Source organism: Haliotis cracherodii, unplaced genomic scaffold (genome assembly GCF_022045235.1).
Source record: "Haliotis cracherodii isolate W230 unplaced genomic scaffold, xgHalCrac1.p SCAF_12, whole genome shotgun sequence".
NCBI lineage: Eukaryota > Metazoa > Mollusca > Gastropoda > Lepetellida > Haliotidae > Haliotis > Haliotis cracherodii.
This window is the reverse complement of record NW_027266267.1, coordinates 7,890,407-7,912,255: the sequence shown is the minus strand read 5'-3', so window position 1 is coordinate 7,912,255 and position 21,849 is coordinate 7,890,407. Positions and strand designations below refer to the sequence as shown.

The following is a 21,849-nucleotide window of genomic DNA, read 5'->3' as shown; positions in this document are numbered from 1 at the left end:
TGCCGTAGGTCGGGGCATATTATTTGGGAGTATAAAAGGTTCGCTTTTAAAACAGTCATTCTTCCCCTAATGCTTTTTTGTGAATGTCAGGTCACAACCTTTTTATGGTTTGGCTAATGAGGAGTCAGCATTTGTAGACCAGCCATCAAAGTTTTTTGTTGTGGGAGAGAAGTACTTACCTCCTTATGGTAAGGTCTTGTGAAGCTAAAGGCGCCAGTTCCAATGTTTAGCCCATTACCGCTTTGAGGGATACTGGCGCTCTTCAAACTCGGACTTTGGATGGTATTTTGCCACTTTCTGAACATTCATCAGCTCTGAGGTGTTGTTAGATGGTTTATGTGGTTGTACCAGTGCACCTCTCCATTTGATGAATTTGCAGACAGATATGGTGTTTTGGGTTGATCAAGGTTGGGTTAGTGGAAACTCTATCTGTTACAGGTGTAGACTTGCTCATTGGGAATGATTTGGCAGGGACGATGTTTGGCTGATCCTGGTGTTTGTAATGAGCCTGTCACTTCGGAAAGTACTGAAATTTCTTCTGAGAATGATTCCAATTTCGATATGGCTGACACTTTTATGGATCATTCTCATGACCTGTCTAAATCTTAAAGAGAGAGTGCTCGAAATTGAAACAGTTTGGCTGTTGAGGAATCAGTTCTACATAGTGAGCAGTAGGTACAGTTACAGGGGGAAGATCCAGAGCTCAGAAATGTTGCCAATAGGACACTCTCTGCAGAAGAAGACCCAGAGCTCAGAAGTGTTGCCAACAGGGCACTCTCTGCAGAAGAAGACCCAGAGCTCAGAAGTGTTGCCAATAGGACACTCTCTGCAAAAGAAGACCCGGAGCTCAGAAGTGTTGCCAACAGGACACTCTCTGCAGAAGAAGACCCGGAGCTCAGAAGTGTTGCCAATAGGACACTCTCTGCAAAAGAAGACCCGGAGCTCAGAAGTGTTGCCAATAGGTCACTCTCTGCAGAAGAAGACCCGGAGCTCAGAAGTGTTGCCAATAGGACACTCTCTGCAAAAGAAGACCCGGAGCTCAGAAGTGTTGCCAACAGGACACTCTCTGCAGAAGAAGACCCGGAGCTCAGAAGTGTTGCCAATAGGACACTCTCTGCAAAAGAAGACCCGGAGCTCAGAAGTGTTGCCAACAGGGCCCTCTCTGCAGAAGAAGACCCGGAGCTCAGAAGTGTTGCCAATAGGACACTCTCTGCAGAAGAAGACCCAGAGCTCAGAAGTGTTGCCAATAGGTCATTCTCTGCAGAAGAAGACCCGGAGCTCAGAAGTGTTGCCAATAGGACACTCTCTGCAAAAGAAGACCCGGAGCTCAGAAGTGTTGCCAACAGGACACTCTCTGCAGAAGAAGACCCAGAGCTCAGAAGTGTTGCCAACAGGGCACTCTCTGCAGAAGAAGACCCAGATCTCAGAAGTGTTGCCAATAGGACACTCTCTGCAGAAGAAGACCCAGAGCTCAGAAGTGTTGCCAACAGGACACTCTCTGCAGAAGAAGACCCAGAGCTCAGAAGTGTTGCCAACAGGACACTCTCTGCAGAAGAAGACCCAGAGCTCAGAAATGTTGCCAATAGGACACTCTCTGCAGAAGAAGACCCAGAGCTCAGAAATGTTGCCAATAGGACACTCTCTGCAGAAGAAGACCCAGAGCTCAGAAGTGTTGCCAACAGGACACTCTCTGCAGAAGAAGACCCGGAGCTCAAAAGTGTTGCCAATAGGACACTCTCTGCAGAAGAAGACCCAGAGCTCAGAAATGTTGCCAATAGGACACTCTCTGCAGAAGAAGACCCAGAGTTCAGAAGTGTTGCCAACAGGACGCTCTCTGCAGAAGAAGCTGACATGGTTCCAGTTTACTTTTATTTCAAGGATAGAGTCTTCCTGGCGATATGGAGGCCGTCAGGTGCTCCTGCTGGTTAGGAATGGGTGGTTTTTCAACAAACTGTTCATCCACGTTCATATCGAAAACGTGTTTTGAGTCTGCTACAGCCACACCTTTGAAACCCATTCCAGCCTTTGAAGATCCTTTGAGCAGGCTCATCTTTGATTGTGTTGGTCCTTTGCCTGAGACTAGGTCAGATACTCAGTACATGCTTACTACCATGTGTGCTTCCACAAGGATTTCAGAGGCTATTCATTTACAGAAAATTACAGCTCAGGTTTTTATCAAGGCTTTGGTAAATTTCTTCACTGTGGTTGGTTCGTCTAGGACTATTCAGTCAACTCAGGGCTCTAATTTGTTTCTAGCCATGTTTTTCAGCCGGCCATGTGTTAGTTATTCATTTGTTGTTATTTGGTGTGAGGGAGTCAGATCAGGAGTCCCTTGACTGTATTCCTTTCGACCCTGTCTGCTTATGGACCTTTAAAGCACTTGAAGGAACACTGGCTTAACGATATGAGTTTATTGGAGTATGATGCATCACGTCGGGCTAGGCTTTCTAAAGCTTGTGAAACGACCAGGGATTATTTTAAAGAATCGCAGGACAAAATAAAAGTACATTATGACCAAAAGTTATAAGAGAGGAATTTCAGTTTAGACAAAGTTTTGTCAATCCCCGGACTTTTATTACGTGCTAGGTACCACGGTCCCTATATTATTGAAAGGACTGACTGTGTTGTAGAAACATCGGGCCGTCATGTAAATATGATTAGACAGTATCGTGAAAGAAATGATCAAGTACCTGCTCAGGGTGTTGCCACTATTTCTCCTGTAGATCTTGATCAGATTGAAGTTTGACTTTGTAAAGTTTGATGGTATTGCTGAATATGCTGTCCCCAAGCTAAACAATCCTGAGGTCTTAACTAACTTAGATATTAAGTTAGGCAGTTTGTCATCTGAGCCAAAGGCTCAAGTGTCAGAGTTAATTCAAGAGTTTGCTCGCTTGTTTACGGATGTACCTGGCCATACAGATTTAGTGAGTCGTGTCATGAAGATGTAGGTGCTGCTGTGCCTGCCAAACAACACCCTACCAGATGAATCCAATCAAGCTTGAAGCCCTGGAGAAAGAAGTTCAACACATGCCGGACTATGACATTATTCAACCAAGTCATCGTTCATCTCGCATTTATGTGCCGAAGCCTGATGGTGGGTACCGATGCTGTACAGACATGAAAACGGATGAAAGCTGTTTCTGAATATTAAGAATTGACGACTGCATCGACAGAATCGTCAGCGAGTATGTCGGGAAGTTTGACCTATTGAAGAGGTGACTTTTGGCTTTTGTTACCCCAGATCAATACAAAGTTCTGCCATTTGGGCTACAGAACGCCCAAGGTACCTCCCAGCATCTCACCAATCAAGTTACTCGATTTCATTGAGTAGGACAGACATCTGAAGAGGATCCCTGCCTTCTTCGAGAGACTGACTGAAGCCAAGTTGACTGTAAATTCAGTGAAAAGTCAATTTGCACAGGCACATTTACAATATTTAGGTCATGTCTTAGGCAAAGGTCAGGTACAGCCCATTCAAGCAAAGGTGGAAGCTATTTCAAAATCCCAAGTTCCCAAAAGCAAAAAGAAACTTTAGAACTTTCTGGGTATGACTGGTTACTACTAAAACTTCGCTTATGTGGTAGCCATTCTCACTCATCTGCAAAAGGGTGACATTTGTTTGGGACAGCAATTGCCAAGCTGCCTTTGAGAAACTTAAAGCCATTCTCATACATTCTCCGAGTCTCCAGGCACCCAATTTTGAGGTACCCCACTCAGACATAGTATACCGACTCCGACCTGACCTTGTTTTGCCCCCATTAATGCCCTTTAGTCAGAGTAACAACACGTGTCATATTAACGTCTTGTATGACACGGCCAGGGATCGAACCTCCGCTTTCAACGCAGACGCTCTATCCACTACACAACGGAGGTGATCTAACGATGAAATAAAGTAAGTGCTTAAGTATTATAATCCATAACATTCGCTTAATTAAATATTTCTTTCCAGCCACAGACGGAACCCATACCAGCCATGTAATTGTAGCCATCTTGGATTCTGAACTGGAGGATATGAAGCAGTCTTCACGAATCACACCCATTGTGTCAGTCAACATTGGTGCACATGATTTGATGACCTCAACACTCGATCTTCAGTTCAAACATGTTCCTTTGGATGTAAGTGTTCAAACTTCCTTGTTACCGTCACTACAGTTACGTTCCAGACTGTGTCTACAAACTTTCACTTATTTGTGTACTGGGCAAAATGGTGACATTTGCTTTTGACAACAATTGTCAGGCTGCCTTTGAGAAACTTAAAGCCATTCTCATACATTCTCCGAGTCTCCAAGCACGAAATATTATGAAACGTTCCAGATTGGCAGTAGATGCTAAGGACTGTCAACAAACAAATAATAAAAGGTTGCATCTACGGCAGCTTAATAGAAAAGTGTGATTTCAACTCAATTATTAACACTTTCTTGTTATCATTGTTAGTTAAATGGTTCATTCAGCATGGCTGTAGCATTAACAACAATAAGTTAAACGTTTATTTGTATAAAGTGATGTTCCTCCTTGATGCGACCTGATGCTGTACTTACTCGCATACATCTTTTGACGTCTCTCTTGTTTGTTTAACGCCACAAATCGAGACTGGACCCCACAATCCAGTGATCTATATTGTGTACAAACCGCTCTCAACTTAGTCACCGAGCTTGACCACCCGAACTAGTTGGTCACCCTAACGACAGCTAGGACCCGATGATAATCTTAAAACCCCACTGGGCAGATAGGTAATAAGCCAACAACTGGCAACGAAGAAAACTACAAGAAGCTTTGACATCAGGAGACACCAGCCAGCCATGAACCGTGACCAGGGCACCTACATGTATCTGCCGAGTGCTTGGGACTTATTGCTTTGATCTTTGTCGGTGCTATTTATGAAGCTGGCTTCCGTATGTCCATTGCCACTACCTATCAGTGCTAATCACCTATCTGTCCAGGGCCTGGGAGTATTGCTTCGATCATTGTCGGTGCTAATTATCTACCTGCTTCCATTTGCCCATTGTCATAACCATTCTATTACTTATCAGTTCTAATTATCCACGGCATCCCATTTTCCCGTTGTCCATTGTCTACTACCATTCTATAATACATCATGTGTTGGCTTCCATTTATCCAAGTATTGGCGTCCGATTAAAAAAAATCTTTTAATCTCCAAAAAAAATAAAAGAACAAAAAAAAGAAAGAAAAAAGTATTGACTTCCATTTATCCAAGTATTGACTTCCATTTATCTAAATTAAGGTGAGGTGAGGTGAAATGGGGTTAAACGTCGCGTCCAAGATTATTGCACTTATATAGCGACGTGCCTGTACGTGTGTTTGTTTGTGTGGCTGCTTGTATTAGTCCGGACTGATGCCGATTTATTGTGCTAGCTCACTGAGATACCATGCCGCAGTTTATCATGAATACCCCACTCAGACACAGTATACTGACTCCGAGCCGACCAGTCCTTGTTTTAGCCCCTTAATGCCGAGCGCCAGACAGGGTAACAACAAATACCATCTTTTAACGTCTTTTGGTATGACGCGGCCGGGGATCGAACCCCGGACCTTCCGCTCTCCGGGCGGACGCTCTACCACTACCACTCTAAATTAAGGGCTTCCATTTATCCAAGTATTGGCTTCCATTTATCCATTGCCAATCACCTATCAGCACCAATTATCTGTTGGCCTCCTTTGTTCTTATTACCTTTGTTGTTCTTACAGGTACATATATATGTTTTCTGACCATATCATTTATTCACCTGATGAAGGAGTAAGTATATACTCCGAAACGTCGTGTTCCTCACAATAAAGAAGTTGACATAAATAAATTCTCTTCCTTAAAATCATTTTGTATATATTACTGGCTTCATCCTTTTATATCACTGGTGTTTTAAGTGTTTTCCCTGACTTAGCGTCGAAACAACACTTATTATTATTATGTATAAAAGTGCGTTAAGACAGTCTAATGAAACGTTTATAAAATATATTTGTTTAGGGCTAAACTCTAACCATGGTCTAATTATGGTCTAATTATAATGAACAACAGTTTATCATCTTTGGTCTTATGGTTAGAAGGTTGTTGGTGATCCGTAATTAAAAAGTTTAAATTTTATACTTTGATTTTAGAAAAACAAGAATAGTTTGCTCCAATTGCAAGTACCATCATAAAAAGTTTATAGTACTGTGTGAGTTAGTTAGTTGAGTTTAACGCCGCTTTAACAGTATTCCAGTTATATCACGGCGTGTCAGCTTATGTGGGAGGAAAGCTCGAAGTGATGCAGGTCTCAGACGTTTACCACTTTAGTGAAATCCACGAGCACGGGTATTTTGCTGACAATCCTAGAAACATAATCGGGGCGAACAGGGATTCGAACCCACAATCATAGGTTTTTGGCGTGCAACTCTGCACAGCGAATCGAGACGCCTTAGACGACTGAGCCACCCGTGTCCCTTGAAAGGTTAATAAAATCAGAAATTAAACGTTACAGAAATACATGTGAACCGTTATATAAATGCATGTGTGGATTTGAACCTCGACCCGTACGTGGACCTATCTGTATAAACACCTACACTTCACAGAACACTCACATGTTATCCATGTACTGTGTAATGTCGAAATTATTATATGTATATTTCATGTATTTACATGATCAATTACACGTACTACCTTAACTGAATTAAGTACTTAGGATTATTTCTATCGAAGTACCTCATAATCAGACCTTACGAGCATTCTGATTGGTTGGTCGTATTTGAGCACATTCGGGACCATTCGTGATCAACTCGTGGTCTCCCGGGACAAGCCGAATAGCGACTCGTGCCCCTCTCAGGGCTTTTTTTGCGAACGGGTTCCGTCTTAGCGCAAACGTGCATACCGAAAACAATTGTCAACTCGTTTGGTAATGGTTCACATATATTTCCCGATATTTCGTATATGCAATTTAAAGCACATCCTGACTCATGGAATTATACAGTATGATTGAACACATTTAACTGTGTCTTGGGTATAGTTTTAGATGCAAGACATATGTCAAATCAAAAAAATTTTCTGAGGTATTCTTTGACGAAAAACTTGAAATCATACGCGCATTCTGATTGGTTTGTCGTATTTACATCGATAGGGGGACGGAAAGGGGCGAGGGGTGACGACTGAAATCTGTTTTGTTCTCTGCAGCACAACAAACTGAGTCCACTCTGTGTGTTCATGAAGGAAGATCTTCGCAGGTATATGTTCAGCACTTTCAATTTTGTAATCGTTCATTTTTGGTTGGTCAGGCAGGTCATTGGGTGGTCAGATTCACTAGAATATCTGGTCCACACTGGATTATTTACAGACCGCTGTCATATAGTTTGAATGTTGCTCCACAAACAAACAAACAAACAAACAATTTACACGAGGCTTGTGTTTCAGTTCAGAGTGGTCGCCTTCCGGTATAGCAACTACCCGGATGACGGACGGCAGTACCGTGTGCAAATCAAGTCACCTGACCAACTTCGCCATCATTATGCAGCCAGTAGAACTGACGGTGAGGGACCAGTTCAAAAGTTCGCGGTCGAATAAAGTCCGAATTCTTATATATTAGTTGGGAGGTGGGATGTGTGTGTGTGTGTGTGTGTGTGTGTGTGTGTGTGTGTGTGTGTGTGTGTGTGTGTGTGTGTGTGTGTGTGTGTGTGTGTGTGTGTGTGTGAAAATCAAAATCAAAATCAACTTACCTGCCTCAATGTTTTAGATGGTAACTCAACTAAACCGAGCCTATTTTCATTCATATGCTGTTACGAGTTGTTCATATATTTGTATATATGCGGTTTTAAGAAATAACAAGAAGTAGTTTGGTGGGGGACTCTTTTCAGAAAGTCAGAAAGTGATTCTCTTACATTTACCATTATGGGGATATTGGAAATTTAATAAATTGACAGGATGTCTGACTGTATATAGGAGTGAGATCTAACAATCACTTGGAGTGGCCATGACGGCGGAATCTTATTAGGCTTTGTGAGCATGCCCCAATGAACAATGATATTCATTCCCTGTAGTGTTTTATCACAACATTGACATATTCTGTGTTCTCTTGTTGTCCCATATATCTACATCTGAATCTCGCAAGTGCTATTCAAAATGCTTAAATGTTATATTAAATAAATATTGCTTTCTATCGAAACCCTAAACCTCCAGACTATCAAATGGCCAGCCCCACCCTCAATCCTCAGAATATCAAATGGCCAGCACCAGCCCCACCCCCCAGAATAGCAAATGGTCAGCCCCACCCTCTACCCCCAGAATATCAAACTGCCAGCCCTACTCTCAACCCCCAGATAATCAAATGGTCAGCCCCACCCTAAACCCCCAGAATATCAAATGGTCGACCCCAACCTCAACCCCCAGAATATCAAATGGTCGACCCAACCCTCAACCCCCAGAATATTAAATGGTCGACCCCACCCTCAACCCCCAGAATATCAAATGGTCGACCCCACCCTCACCCCTCAGAATAACAAATGGTCGACCCCATCCTCAAACTCCTACGTCCAAACGGGCAGTTAAAACCCAAATGTATTGCGAAAAAAAAAAGGTGGTATTCCATTAGACTTATTTTAATCCCGTGATACTTAAGGTCTTTCAGCCGTCGGGCATCGCTTGATGGCTACCTTTACGTTGTGCAAGCCATTGTTTCCGTTCCGTGTTTCCTAGGTGTCCTTATCGGACATGCCATTGTTTCCGTTCCGTGTTTCCCAGGTGTCCTTATCGGACATTTTAACCATTCCGTGTTTCCTAGGTGTCCTTATCAGACATGCCATTGTAACCATTCCGTGTTTCCTAGGTGTCCTTATCGGACATGCCATTGTTTCCATTCCGTGTTTCCTAGGTGTCCTTATCGGACAAGCCATTGTTTCCATTCCGTGTTTCCTAGGTGTCCTTATCGGACATGTCATTGTAACCTTTCCGTGTTTCCTAGGTGTCCTTATCGGATATATCATTGTAACCTTTCCGTGTTTCCTAGGTGTCCTTATCAGACATGCCATTGTAACCATTCCGTGTTTCCTAGGTGTCCTTATCGGACATGCCATTGTTTCCATTCCGTGTTTCCTAGGTGTCCTTATCGGACAAGCCATTGTTTCCATTCCGTGTTTCCTAGGTGTCCTTATCGGACATGTCATTGTAACCTTTCCGTGTTTCCTAGGTGTCCTTATCGGATATATCATTGTAACCTTTCCGTGTTTCCTAGGTGTCCTTATCGGATATATCATTGTAACCTTTCCGTGTTTCCTAGGTGTCCTTATCGGACATGCCATTGTAACCTTTCCGTGTTTCCTAGGTGTCCTTATCGGACATGCCATTGTAACCTTTCCGTGTTTCCTAGGTGTCCTTATCGGACATGCCATTGTAACCATTCCGTGTTTCCTAGGTGTCCTTATCGGACATGCCATTGTAACCTTTCTGTGTTTCCTAGGTGTCCTTATCGGATATATCATTGTAACCTTTCCGTGTTTCCTAGGTGTCCTTATCGGACATGCCATTGTAACCTTTCCGTGTTTCCTAGGTGTCCTTATCGGACATGCCATTGTAACCTTTCCGTGTTTCCTAGTTGTCCTTATCGGACATGCCATTGTAACCTTTCCGTGTTTCCTAGGTGTCCTTATCGGACATGTCATTGTAACCATTCCGTGTTTCCTAGGTGTCCTTATCGGACATGCCATTGTAACCTTTCCGTGTTTCCTAGTTGTCTTTATCGGACATGCCATTGTAACCATTCCGTCTTTCCTAGGTGTCCTTATTGGACATGCCATTGTAACCTTACCGTGTTTCCTAGGTGTCCTTATCGGACATGCCATTGTAACCATTCCGTGTTTCCCAGGTGTCCTTATCGGATATGCCATTGTAACCATTCCGTGTTTCCTAGGTGTCCTTATCGGACATGCCATTGTAACCTTTCCGTGTTTCCTAGGTGTCCTTATCGGACATGCCATTGTAACCATTCCGTGTTTCCTAGGTGTCCTTATCAGACATGCCATTGTAACCATTCCGTGTTTCCTAGGTGTCCTTATCGGACATGCCATTGTTTCCATTCCGTGTTTCCTAGGTGTCCTTATCGGACATGCCATTGTTTCCATTCCGTGTTTCCTAGGTGTCCTTATCGGACATGTCATTGTAACCTTTCCGTGTTTCCTAGGTGTCCTTATCGGATATATCATTGTAACCTTTCCGTGTTTCCTAGGTGTCCTTATCGGATATATCATTGTAACCTTTCCGTGTTTCCTAGGTGTCCTTATCGGACATGCCATTGTAACCTTTCCGTGTTTCCTAGTTGTCCTTATCGGACATGCCATTGTAACCTTTCCGTGTTTCCTAGGTGTCCTTATCGGACATGCCATTGTAACCATTCCGTGTTTCCTAGGTGTCCTTATCGGACATGCCATTGTAACCTTTCCGTGTTTCCTAGTTGTCTTTATCGGACATGCCATTGTAACCATTCCGTCTTTCCTAGGTGTCCTTATCGGACATGCCATTGTAACCTTACCGTGTTTCCTAGGTGTCCTTATCGGACATGCCATTGTAACCATTCCGTGTTTCCTAGGTGTCCTTATCGGACATGCCATTGTTTCCATTCCGTGTTTCCCAGGTGTCCTTATCGGACATGCCATTGTAACCTTTCCGTGTTTCCTAGTTGTCCTTATCGGACATGCCATTGTAACCATTCCGTGTTTCCTAGGTGTCCTTATCGGACATGCCATTGTAACCTTTCCGTGTTTCCTAGGTGTCCTTATCGGACATGCCATTGTAACCATTCCGTGTTTCCTAGGTGTCCTTATCAGACTTGCCATTGTAACCTTTCCGTGTTTCCTAGTTGTCCTTATCGGACATGCCATTGTAACCATTCCGTGTTTCCTAGGTGTCCTTATCGGACATGCCATTGTAACCTTTCCGTGTTTCCTAGGTGTCCTTATCGGACATGCCATTGTAACCAGTCCGTGTTTCCCCGGTGTTCTTATCGGACATGCCATTGTTTCCATTCCGTGTTTCCCCGGTGTCCTTATCGGACATGCCATTGTAACCTTTCCGTGTTTCCTAGGTGTCCTTATCGGACATGCCATTGTAACCAATCCGTGTTTCCTAGGTGTCCTTATCGGACATGCCATTGTAACCTTTCCGTGTTTCCTAGGTGTCCTTATCGGACATGCCATTGTAACCATTCCGTGTTTCCTAGGTGTCCTTATCGGACATGCCATTGTAACCTTTCCATGTTTCCTAGTTGTCCTTATCGGACATGCCATTGTAACCATTCCGTCTTTCCTAGGTGTCCTTATCGGACATGCCATTGTAACCTTTCCGTGTTTCCTAGGTGTCCTTATCGGACATGCCATTGTAACCTTTCTGTGTTTCCTAGGTGTCCTTATCGGATATGCCATTTTAACCATTCCGTGTTTCCTAGGTGTCCTTATCGGACATGCCATTGTAACCATTCCGTGTTTCCTAGTTGTCCTTATCGGACATGCCATTGTAACCATTCCGTGTTTCCTAGGTGTCCTTATCGGACATGCCATTGTAACCATTCCGTGTTTCCTAGGTGTCCTTATCGGACATGCCATTGTAACCATTCCGTGTTTCCTAGTTGTCTTTATCGGACATGCCATTGTAACCATTCCGTCTTTCCTAGGTGTCCTTATTGGACATGCCATTGTAACCTTACCGTGTTTCCTAGGTGTCCTTATCGGACATGCCATTGTAACCATTCCGTGTTTCCCAGGTGTCCTTATCGGATATGCCATTGTAACCATTCCGTGTTTCCTAGGTGTCCTTATCGGACATGCCATTGTAACCTTTCCGTGTTTCCTAGGTGTCCTTATCGGACATGCCATTGTAACCTTTCCGTGTTTCCTAGGTGTCCTTATCGGACATGCCATTGTAACCTTTCCGTGTTTCCTAGTTGTCCTTATCGGACATGCCATTGTAACCATTCCGTGTTTCCTAGGTGTCCTTATCGGACATGCCATTGTAACCTTTCCGTGTTTCCTAGGTGTCCTTATCGGACATGCCATTGTAACCATTCCGTGTTTCCCCGGTGTCCTTATCGGACATGCCATTGTTTCCATTCCGTGTTTCCCCGGTGTCCTTATCGGACATGCCATTGTAACCTTTCCGTGTTTCCTAGGTGTCCTTATCGGACATGCCATTGTAACCAATCCGTGTTTCCTAGGTGTCCTTATCGGACATGCCATTGTAACCTTTCCGTGTTTCCTAGGTGTCCTTATCGGACATGCCATTGTAACCATTCCGTGTTTCCTAGGTGTCCTTATCGGACATGCCATTGTAACCTTTCCATGTTTCCTAGTTGTCCTTATCGGACATGCCATTGTAACCATTCCGTCTTTCCTAGGTGTCCTTATCGGACATGCCATTGTAACCTTTCCGTGTTTCCTAGGTGTCCTTATCGGACATGCCATTGTAACCTTTCTGTGTTTCCTAGGTGTCCTTATCGGATATGCCATTTTAACCATTCCGTGTTTCCCAGGTGTCCTTATCGGACATGCCATTGTAACCATTCCGTGTTTCCTAGTTGTCCTTATCGGACATGCCATTGTAACCATTCCGTGTTTCCTAGGTGTCCTTATCGGACATGCCATTGTAACCATTCCGTGTTTCCTAGGTGTCCTTATCGGACATGCCATTGTAACCATTCCGTGTTTCCTAGGTGTCCTTATCGGACATGCCATTATTGTAACCATTCAGTGTTTCCTAGGTGTCCTTATCGGACATGCCATTGTAACCTTTCCGTGTTTCCTAGGTGTCTTTATTGGACATGCCATTGTAACCATTCCATGTTTCCTAGGTGTCCTTATCGGACATGGCTGGCCTGGAAATGACGTCACTGATCGGATGCGGCGCGTCGCTCACCGCACTATCAATCACGTTTCTCATGCTGATGGGAGTCAGGTAAGTCTTAAGGACAAGGGACATCGCGTTCAAGATTCATAAAACTATATAGCGACGTACATGCAAATATGTGTGTGTATGTCTGACTGTACTAGTGTCATTGTGTCAGTATACAATGTATGTGAACGTGTCTGTGAGTGTTTGTGTGAGCGTGTCTGTGTGTGTGTATGTGAGCGTGTCTGTGAGTGTTTGTGTGAGCGTGTCTCTATGTGTGAGTGAGCGTGTCTGTGAGTGTGTGTGTGAGCGTGTCTGTGAGTGTGTGTGTGAGTGAGCGTGTCTGTGAGTGTTTGTGTGTGAGCGTGTCTGTGGGTGTGTGTGTGTGAGTGAGCGTGTCTGTGAGTGTTTGTGTGAGCGTGTCTGTGGGTGGGTGTATATATATATATGTGTGTGTGAGCGTGTCTGTGAGTGTTTGTGTGAGTGTGTCTGTGTGTGTGTGTGAGCGTGTCTGTGAGTGTTTGTGTGAGCGTGTCTGTGTGTGTATATGTGTGTGTGAGTGTATATATATATGTGTGTGTGTGTGTTTGTGTCTGTGTGTGAGTTTGTGTGTTTGTTTGTGTCTTTGTGAGAATGTATGTGTGTGTGAGTGTGTGTGTCTGTGTTAGTGTGTTTGTGTCTGTGTGGGTGAGTGTGTGTGTGAGCGCGTGTGTTTGTGTCTGTGTTTGTGTCCGTGAGAGTGTGAATCATATTTGTCAGAATACTACATCCATTTCAGACGAGCGTCCAAACGGTTGTACATACTAAAGAACATGGTGTGTATGCTACTGCTGGCTCAGACAGTGTTCCTGGCAGGCATTGACAAGACCCACAACGAGGTTAGGAGGGGCCGTCTTTTTCATATTCGGGAGGGGCATATCTTGTTGAGACAGAATGTTTTTTCCGTCACTCCAAGATTATGTTTCTATGTTTGTTAGGGTTTCGCCAAACAGGTAATCGTCTCAGGCCTACTGCATTTTCGCGAAACACCTGGTGTCATCACTGTTTGATAACGACTCATAAACACATGCTTATGCTACAGTCGTAATCGAACAGCGGACTCTGCTTTTAGCAGATATCTCTTTTTTCTTGAAAGGGTTTTGTTGTTATTATATTAATATACTACACGTGGGCTTTCTTCCCACATCGTGCTAACACGTAGTGACATTACAGTGACATATATCCAATACTGTTCGAAGAAGCGATAAACTCACTCACTCACTCCTTCCATCACGTCTTCATATAACTGAAATATTGTTCAAATTGGCTATAAACCCATGTCACTCACTCCTCCTACATCAAGCTTGCAAGCCGTGATATAACTCAAATACTGTTCAAAGCAGAGTTAAACCCAACTCACTCACTCACTCACTCCTCCCTCATCAAGCTGACACACCCTGCTACAACTTAAATAATTTTTGAAAGCGGCGTTAAAACAAAGACCTCCCACCCTCCTGATAGCACTGAGATAATAATATGCGGCAATATGTTCTTTATAGTCTCTCACTCACTCACTCACTCACTCACTCACTCACTCACTCACTCTGAACCTCCTCTTCCAGATGCTGTGGGGGCACCGGTGGCCCGGTCGTCTAAGGCGCCGCGATTCGCTATGCAGAGTTGCGTCCCTTGGGCACACCAGAAATCTATGATTGTGGGTTCGAATCCCGGTTCGCCCCGATTATGTTTTCAGCTTTGTCAGCACTATACCCGTGGGTTTCACCGAAGTGGTAAACGACTGAAGCTTGCATTACTTCAGACTTTCATCCCACATTGAGCTGACACGCCGTGATATAACTGGAATACTGTTAAAAGCGGCGTTAAACCCAACTCACTCACTCACTCACTCACTCATTCCAGATGCTGTGTAAGGCAGTGGCTGTCCTGCTGCACTACCTGTTTCTGGCTTGCATCATGTGGATGCTGACGCAGGGTGTGGAGCTCTACTTCCGGGTGTCGGATGTCTTCAATCGGGAGAACTACTATGTGGGGTACACGATCGTCTCCTACCTCACCCCCCTCGTCATAGTGGGAGTGTCCCTGATTAAAGCCTACCATCAGTACGGATATGAAAAGTAGTAAGTTACCTGTTACCTATGGGATATGGATGGTTTGTCCCGGGTGAAAAGCTAAATCAGACCGGCTTTTCAGTTATGACACGAAAATCAGAAACTTTGCATCTTATATCATTCAATGTTTGGGTTAGAAAGATAATTTCTTAATTTCAGGAGTTACGGTAGTCGCAGTCTATGTTATTATTAGTCTATGTTAAAGTATAGGAGTCATGGTAGTCGTATCGCTAAGTCTGTGTTTAAGTATAGGAGTTACGATAGTTGCAGCCCTAAGTCTGTGTTAAAGTATAGGAGTTACGATAGTCGCAGCCCTAAGTCTGTGTTAAAGTATAGGAGTTATGGTAGTCGGAGCCCTAAGTCTGTGTTAAAGTATAGGAGTTATGGTAGTCGCAGCCCTAAGTCTGTGTTAAAGTATAGGAATTATGGTAGTCGCAGCCCTAAGTCTGTGTTAAAGTATAGGAGTTACGGTAGTCGCAGTGCTAAGTCTGTGTTAAAGTATAGGAGTTACGGTAGTCGCAGTGCTAAGTCTGTTTTAAAGTATAGGAGTTCTGAGAGTCGAAGCCCTAAGTCTGTGTTAAAGTATAGGAGTGACGGTAGTCGTAGCGCTAAGTCTGTGTTTAAGTATAGGAGTTATGGTAGTCGCAGCCCTAAGTCTGTGTTAAAGTATAGGAGTGACGGTAGTTGTAGCGCTAAGTCTGTGTTAAAGTATAGGAGTGACGGTAGTCGTAGCGCTAAGTCTGTGTTAAAGTATAGGAATTACGGTAGTCGTAGAGCTAAGTCTGTGTTAAAGTATAGGAATTACGGTAGTCGTAGCGGTAAGTCTGTGTTAAAGTATAGGAGTTATGGTAGTCGCAGCCCTAAGTCTGTGTTAAAGTATAGGAGTTATGGCAGTCGCAGTGCTAAGTCTGTGTTAAAGTATAGGAGTTATGGTAGTCGCAGCCCTAAGTCTGTGTTAAAGTATAGGAGTGACGGTAGTCGCAGTGCTAAGTCTGTGTTAAAGTATAGGAGTTATGGTAGTCGTAGCGCTAAGTCTGTGTTTAAGTATAGGAGTTATGGTAGTCGCAGCCCTAAGTCTGTGTTAAAGTATAGGAGTTACGGTAGTCGCAGTGCTAAGTCTGTTTTAAAGTATAGGAGTTATGAGAGTCGCAGCCCTAAGTCTGTGTTTAAGTATAGGAGTTATGGTAGTCGCAGCCCTAAGTCTGTGTTAAAATATAGGAGTGACGGTAGTCGTAGCGCTAAGTCTGTGTTAAAGTATAGGAGTGACGGTAGTCGTAGCGCTAAGTCTGTGTTAAAGTATAGGAGTTATGGTAGTCGTAGAGCTAAGTCTGTGTTAAAGTATAGGAGTTACGGTAGTCGTAGCGCTAAGTCTGTGTTAAAGTATAGGAGTTATGGTAGTCGCAGCCCTAAGTCTGTGTTAAAGTATAGGAGTGACGGTAGTCGTAGCGCTAAGTCTGTTTTAAAGTATAGGAGTTATGGTAGTCGCAGCCCTAAGTCTGTGTTAAAGTATAGGAGTGACGGTAGTCGTAGCGCTAAGTCTGTGTTTAAGTATAGGAGTTATGGTAGTCGTAGCGCTAAGTCTGTGTTAAAGTATAGGAGTTATGGTAGTCGTATCGCTAAGTCTGTGTTTAAGTATAGGAGTTATGGTAGTCGTAGCGCTAAGTCTGTGTTAAAGTATAGGAGTTATGGTAGTCGTATCGCTAAGTCTGTGTTTAAGTATAGGAGTTATGGTAGTCGTATCGCTAAGTCTGTGTTTAAGTATAGGAGTTATGGTAGTCGTATCGCTAAGTCTGTGTTTAAGTATAGGAGTTATGGTAGTAGTATCGCTAAGTCTATGTTTAAGTATAGGAGTTATGGTAGTCGTATCGCTAAGTCTGTTTTAAAGTATAGGAGTTATGCTCGTCGCAGCGCTAAGTCTGTTTTAAAGTATAGGAGACTTAGCGCTGCGACGACCGTAACTCCTAGACTTTAAAACAGACTTAGTGCTACGACTACCGTAACTCCTACACTTTAACACCGTCTTAGCGCTGCGACTACCGTGACAACTATACTTTAACACAGACTTAGCACTGAGTCTACCGTAACTCCTACACTTTAACACAGACTTAGGGCTGCGAAACCGTAACTCCTAGACTTTAACACAGACTTAGCGCTGCCACTACCGTAACTCCTATACTTTAACACAGACTTAGCACTGCGACTACCATAACTCCTATACTTTAACACAGACCTAGCGCTGTGACTACCGTTATTCCTACACTTTAACACAGACTAAGCGCTGTGACTACAGTAATTCCTATACTTTAACACAGACTAAGCGCTGTGACTACCGTAATTCCTATACTTTAACACAGACTTAGCACTGTGACTACCGTAATTCCTACACTTTAACACAGACTAAGCGCTGTGTCTACCGTAATTCCTATACTTTAACACAGACTAAGCGCTGTGACTACCGTAATTCCTACACTTTAACACAGACTAAGCGCTGTGACTACCGTAATTCCTACACTTTAACACAGACTAAGCGCTGTGACTACTGTAATTCCTACACTTTTACACAGACTAAGCGCTGTGACTACCGTAATTCCTATACTTTAACACAAACTTAGCTCTACGACCGTAACTACTGTACTTTAAAACACACCTAGCGCTGCGACGACCATTTAACTAATATTGCAAGACTTGTATTCTATGGATCAGCTGAAATTGTCTCTAGAGAATGCTATTGTAAAACTGTTGCCAGTGATATTGTAAAGCACGTGTATATGTCCTGCGCGATCAATATGAATGACCGAAATTTACTTTTTAATCCCATATGTGATATCCTGAATATAAATGTTTTTGTTAAGATCTGGGAGAAAGATGATGATGTTATTCTTGCCTTTTTACTTGGCGGATGTCCAGTAGAATGTATTATGGAACTAGAAAGAGATGTGTGGGCAGAAGTAATAATTAATGTAAGCCGCTTTATAAGGAAATGGCGATACCTGCTAAAAAAACCTTGTATGTTTATGGACATGTGTAAATATACCCCCAATTCATGTTAAACATAATTATATCTTAATATTGTAATCTTCATTCGTTTGGAGGAAGTAAAGAATCTCTCTCTCTCTCTCTCTTTCTCTCTCTCTCTAGCTAGAATACTGCTGAGTGCGGCGTTAAACAAGAAAACAAACAAACAAACAAACCGTATGTCGACTTGCATTGCTCGTACCCTGACAGGGAGATCATCATTAAGTCAATCTCTGGTTTGTCTGGCCCACACTCGCGTTTAATGAATGTGATGTAAATGATAGCAAACAAACGAAACACTTTCCTATTCTTCAGCTGTTGGCTGTCTCCGGAAGAAGGACTTGTGTTTGCCTTTATTGTTCCGGCACTGTTGGTGTTTACGGTAAGTGGGTGTTGCCTTCATTCACTATCTCCACAGTGGGCGATGAGGCTGTCAAGGAGTTATGTACACAAAACCAGTTGGAACAGATTTCAGTTATATCACGACGTGCCAGCTTGATGTAGGAGGAGTGTTTTAGTGTTTTAACAGGTCTTAATAAACCTGATATGAAAAGAGTGAGATTTTATTGATCATCCATTCTTTCAAACATTTCATTTTTTAACTGAAATATACAGTGTCTTGAGTGTGAAAAGTGCAGCTGACCAAATTCAGTGGCATCAGTTTAGTTTTAAATGATTCATTTCCAGCTATTTCCAATAACTGTACCACAATGTTAACGTATAAAATATCAAGTAACACCATGGATGAAATATTGCCGATGTGACTTTAATTTTAACTCACTAACGTAAAACCAGATTCACTCACGCTTAGCCTTCATGTTGTATGAAACTAAAATTTTGACCTTACAGGTCAACGTCCTTGTCCTTGTGCTCGTGATGTTAAAGTTCAACAGGGTCAAGGCCAACGCTAAGAAGACAGACCATCAAAAGATAAAGTGAGTGTTCTTTGTATTCCCCATCATCTGCGGTGTGACTGCCTCATGCTCACCGAACACTGTATAGTGAATGGGTTTGGCGAAATGAATACGGTGTCAATTATGTATTATATTGAGATTGATCAAATTTTTTCCAAACAAAATGAATTATATGGTGTCTTTTACAGGCGGGATGGTAAATATCCTGTTTTGGGAATAAACAATGTATTTACCGAGCCTTGACTGAGATGGCAAATATCCTGTATTGGGAATAAACATTGTATTTCGCGAGCCTTGACTGAGATGGCAAATATCCTGTATTGGGAATAAACATTGTATTTCGCGAGCCTTGACTGAGATGGCAAATATCCTGTATTGGGAATAAACATTGTATTTCGCGAGCCTTGACTGAGATGGTAAATATCCTGTTTTGGGGAATAAACATTGTATTTAGCGTGCCTTGACTGAGATGGTAAATATCCTGTATTGGGGAATAAACATTGTATTCAGCGAGCCTTGGCTGAGATGGTAAATGTCCTGCATTCGGAATAAACATTGTATTTCGAGAGCTTTGACTGAGATGGTAAATATCATTTATCAATTTTTAATTACATACTAACCACACTCGGTATTCTTTCTTTTGCCCCCATTTTTTTAATTCGAGAAAAGAGTGCTGCAAGTCGCAGAGTGCTACATCACAAGTATGGAAGTTGATATCCTAACCAGGGGCAGTCTTGTAGCCTAGTGGTTAAAGCGTTCGCTCGTCACGCCGAAAACCCGGGTTCGATTCCCGACATGGGTACAATGTGTGTCCCCCGCCGTGATATTGCTGGTATATTGCTAAAAGCGGCGTTAAACCATACTCACTCATTCACTCACTCACTGATATCCCAACCGGTCTCAATTGCTGCCTGCACTTGTGAAAGCTACGCCCCAGATTTCGAAATCGGCAATATTTCAGCCATATCGTGACGAGAGAAAGGTGTAGATTAATAGTAAATACATATAGACTGTATAAAAAACACCTCAGTCAGTAATTTGTCTAGATCCACCATGCTAATTTAATAGATGACGCTGTCTTAACTTCGTTGCAGCCTGCCTAGTACCTCTGCCACAGTCCAGCAACATGTGACAATTCTTGGTGTAGCATTAGTCATGGTGTTCCCCAGTTTGTTTGTTGCTTAACGCCGGACTCAGCAATATTCCAGCTATATGAGGACGGTCTGTAAATAATCGAGTCTGGACCAGACAACCGAATGACTGATGTCATGAGCATCGGTCCATGCAATTGGAATACGACCACATGCATCAACCAAGTCAGATATCCTGTGCACCCGATCCCGTTAGTCGCCTTTTACGGCAAGCATTGGTTGCTGGGGCCTTAGTCTAACCCGGAATCCCCACGAGGGATATCTTGAAGTGACCTCAACATGTTCTGTTTTGCTGTAGAGTGGCGCATTTGTCTAAGCTTGGATGAAACATCTGTCAGGCAATGTGTCCTGACCAGCCGCCTCTTATGACAAGCAAAGTCGGCTATTACGACAAACAAAGTCTCCTCTTACGACAAGCAAAGTGGCCTTTTATGACAAGCCAAGTCGGCTATTACGACAAGCAAAGTCACCTTTTACGACAAGCCAAGTCGCCTTTTACGACAAGCAAAGTCGCCTTTTACGACAAGCCAAGTCGCCTTTTACGACAAGCAAAGTCGCCTTTTAATACAAGCAAAGTCACCTTTTACGGCAAGACAAGTCGCCTTTTACGACAAGCCAAGTCGCCTAAAGGTGACAAGCAAAGTCACCTTTTACGACAAGACAAGTCGCCTTTTATGACAAGCTAAGTCGCCTTTTACAACAAGCCAAGTCGCCTTATACGACAAGCAAAGTCGCCTTTTACGACAAGCCAAGTTGCCTTTTACGACAAGCAAAGTCACCTTTTACGACAAGACAAGTCGCCTTTTACGACAAGACAAGTCGCCTTTTACGACAAGCATGGGTTGCTGAAGACCTATTTTACCCCGGATCTTCACGGAAGTGTTCCTCAGTAAAGCTAAGGGATTCCGGGTTGGTCGAAAGAGGCGACCAAACGGATTAAGTGGTCTCGGTCAGTGACTTGGTTGTTTGCGTGTGTTCGTACCCGACGACGTGGAAAGTTGCTCACAATATTGATCACTGCATGGTCTGGTCCAGACTCCAAAATGGAGTAGGAGCGGTAACTCATAGAAGGAACATGTTGATGAATACTGCGCCAAATAAAACGACAAAACCCTTTCCAATAGGAACCTCTGCATAAAGGCTATATCATGAACACATGTTTTTGAATCACTATCAAATAGCAGGGTTAGAAATTGGCACTAGTCCTGTAGTCCTTGCCAAACTGCCCAGTAGTAAAGGTATCAAAGGACTAGTAGAAATTTGCCCCTTTTAAGGGTTTTGTACGGAAGCCTTTTAGGACCATTTGTTTTTATTATTTTTTTCGATAGTATCTTGAAATTTCAACTTAGTATCTTGAAATTTCAACTTAGTTTCTTGTAATTTCAAGATAGTATCGAAAGAAAAAAAAAAAAAATGGCCCTAAAAGGCTTCCGTAGTTTTGCTATATGTTATCATTATAAGGACTAGTGGACGAAAACTGTTAGTTTCTACAGCTGAATAGCAATAGTACCAGGTGTTCGCGAAAAGGTGAGCGTTTCCTCCCCACAGGTGGCACCCATCACAAATACATGCAAAGGCAAGTTAATCGTTCACCTGAAAAAAACCCAACACGGGACCATATGGTACAAGTCAAAATAGGGAATTACATCGGACATCGTTTTTGTCAGTCACTGATGCATCAAATTTGGAAGGGTTCTCCACATGGCAGAAGGAGTGAGTTGGGTTTAACGCCGCTTTTAACAGTATTCCAGTTATATCACGGTGTGTCAGCTTAATGTGGGAGGAAAGCCCGAAGTGATGCAGGTCTCAGA

General features: G+C 43.2%; 1 protein-coding gene across 1 annotated transcript in view; it reads left to right on the top strand.

Annotated features, from left to right (window-relative positions):
- LOC139457500 (uncharacterized) overlaps nucleotides 1-21,849 on the top strand; it is a 48,812-nt gene that overhangs the window by 20,543 nt on the left and 6,420 nt on the right. Inside the window, exons 11-18 of the mRNA XM_071238887.1 lie at nucleotides 3,950-4,116; nucleotides 7,160-7,209; nucleotides 7,397-7,511; nucleotides 12,813-12,916; nucleotides 13,629-13,728; nucleotides 14,750-14,967; nucleotides 18,289-18,355; nucleotides 18,823-18,908. Of these exons, the coding sequence (XP_071094988.1) occupies nucleotides 3,950-4,116; nucleotides 7,160-7,209; nucleotides 7,397-7,511; nucleotides 12,813-12,916; nucleotides 13,629-13,728; nucleotides 14,750-14,967; nucleotides 18,289-18,355; nucleotides 18,823-18,908 (907 nt within the window). The remainder of the gene's footprint in view (nucleotides 1-3,949; nucleotides 4,117-7,159; nucleotides 7,210-7,396; nucleotides 7,512-12,812; nucleotides 12,917-13,628; nucleotides 13,729-14,749; nucleotides 14,968-18,288; nucleotides 18,356-18,822; nucleotides 18,909-21,849) is intronic.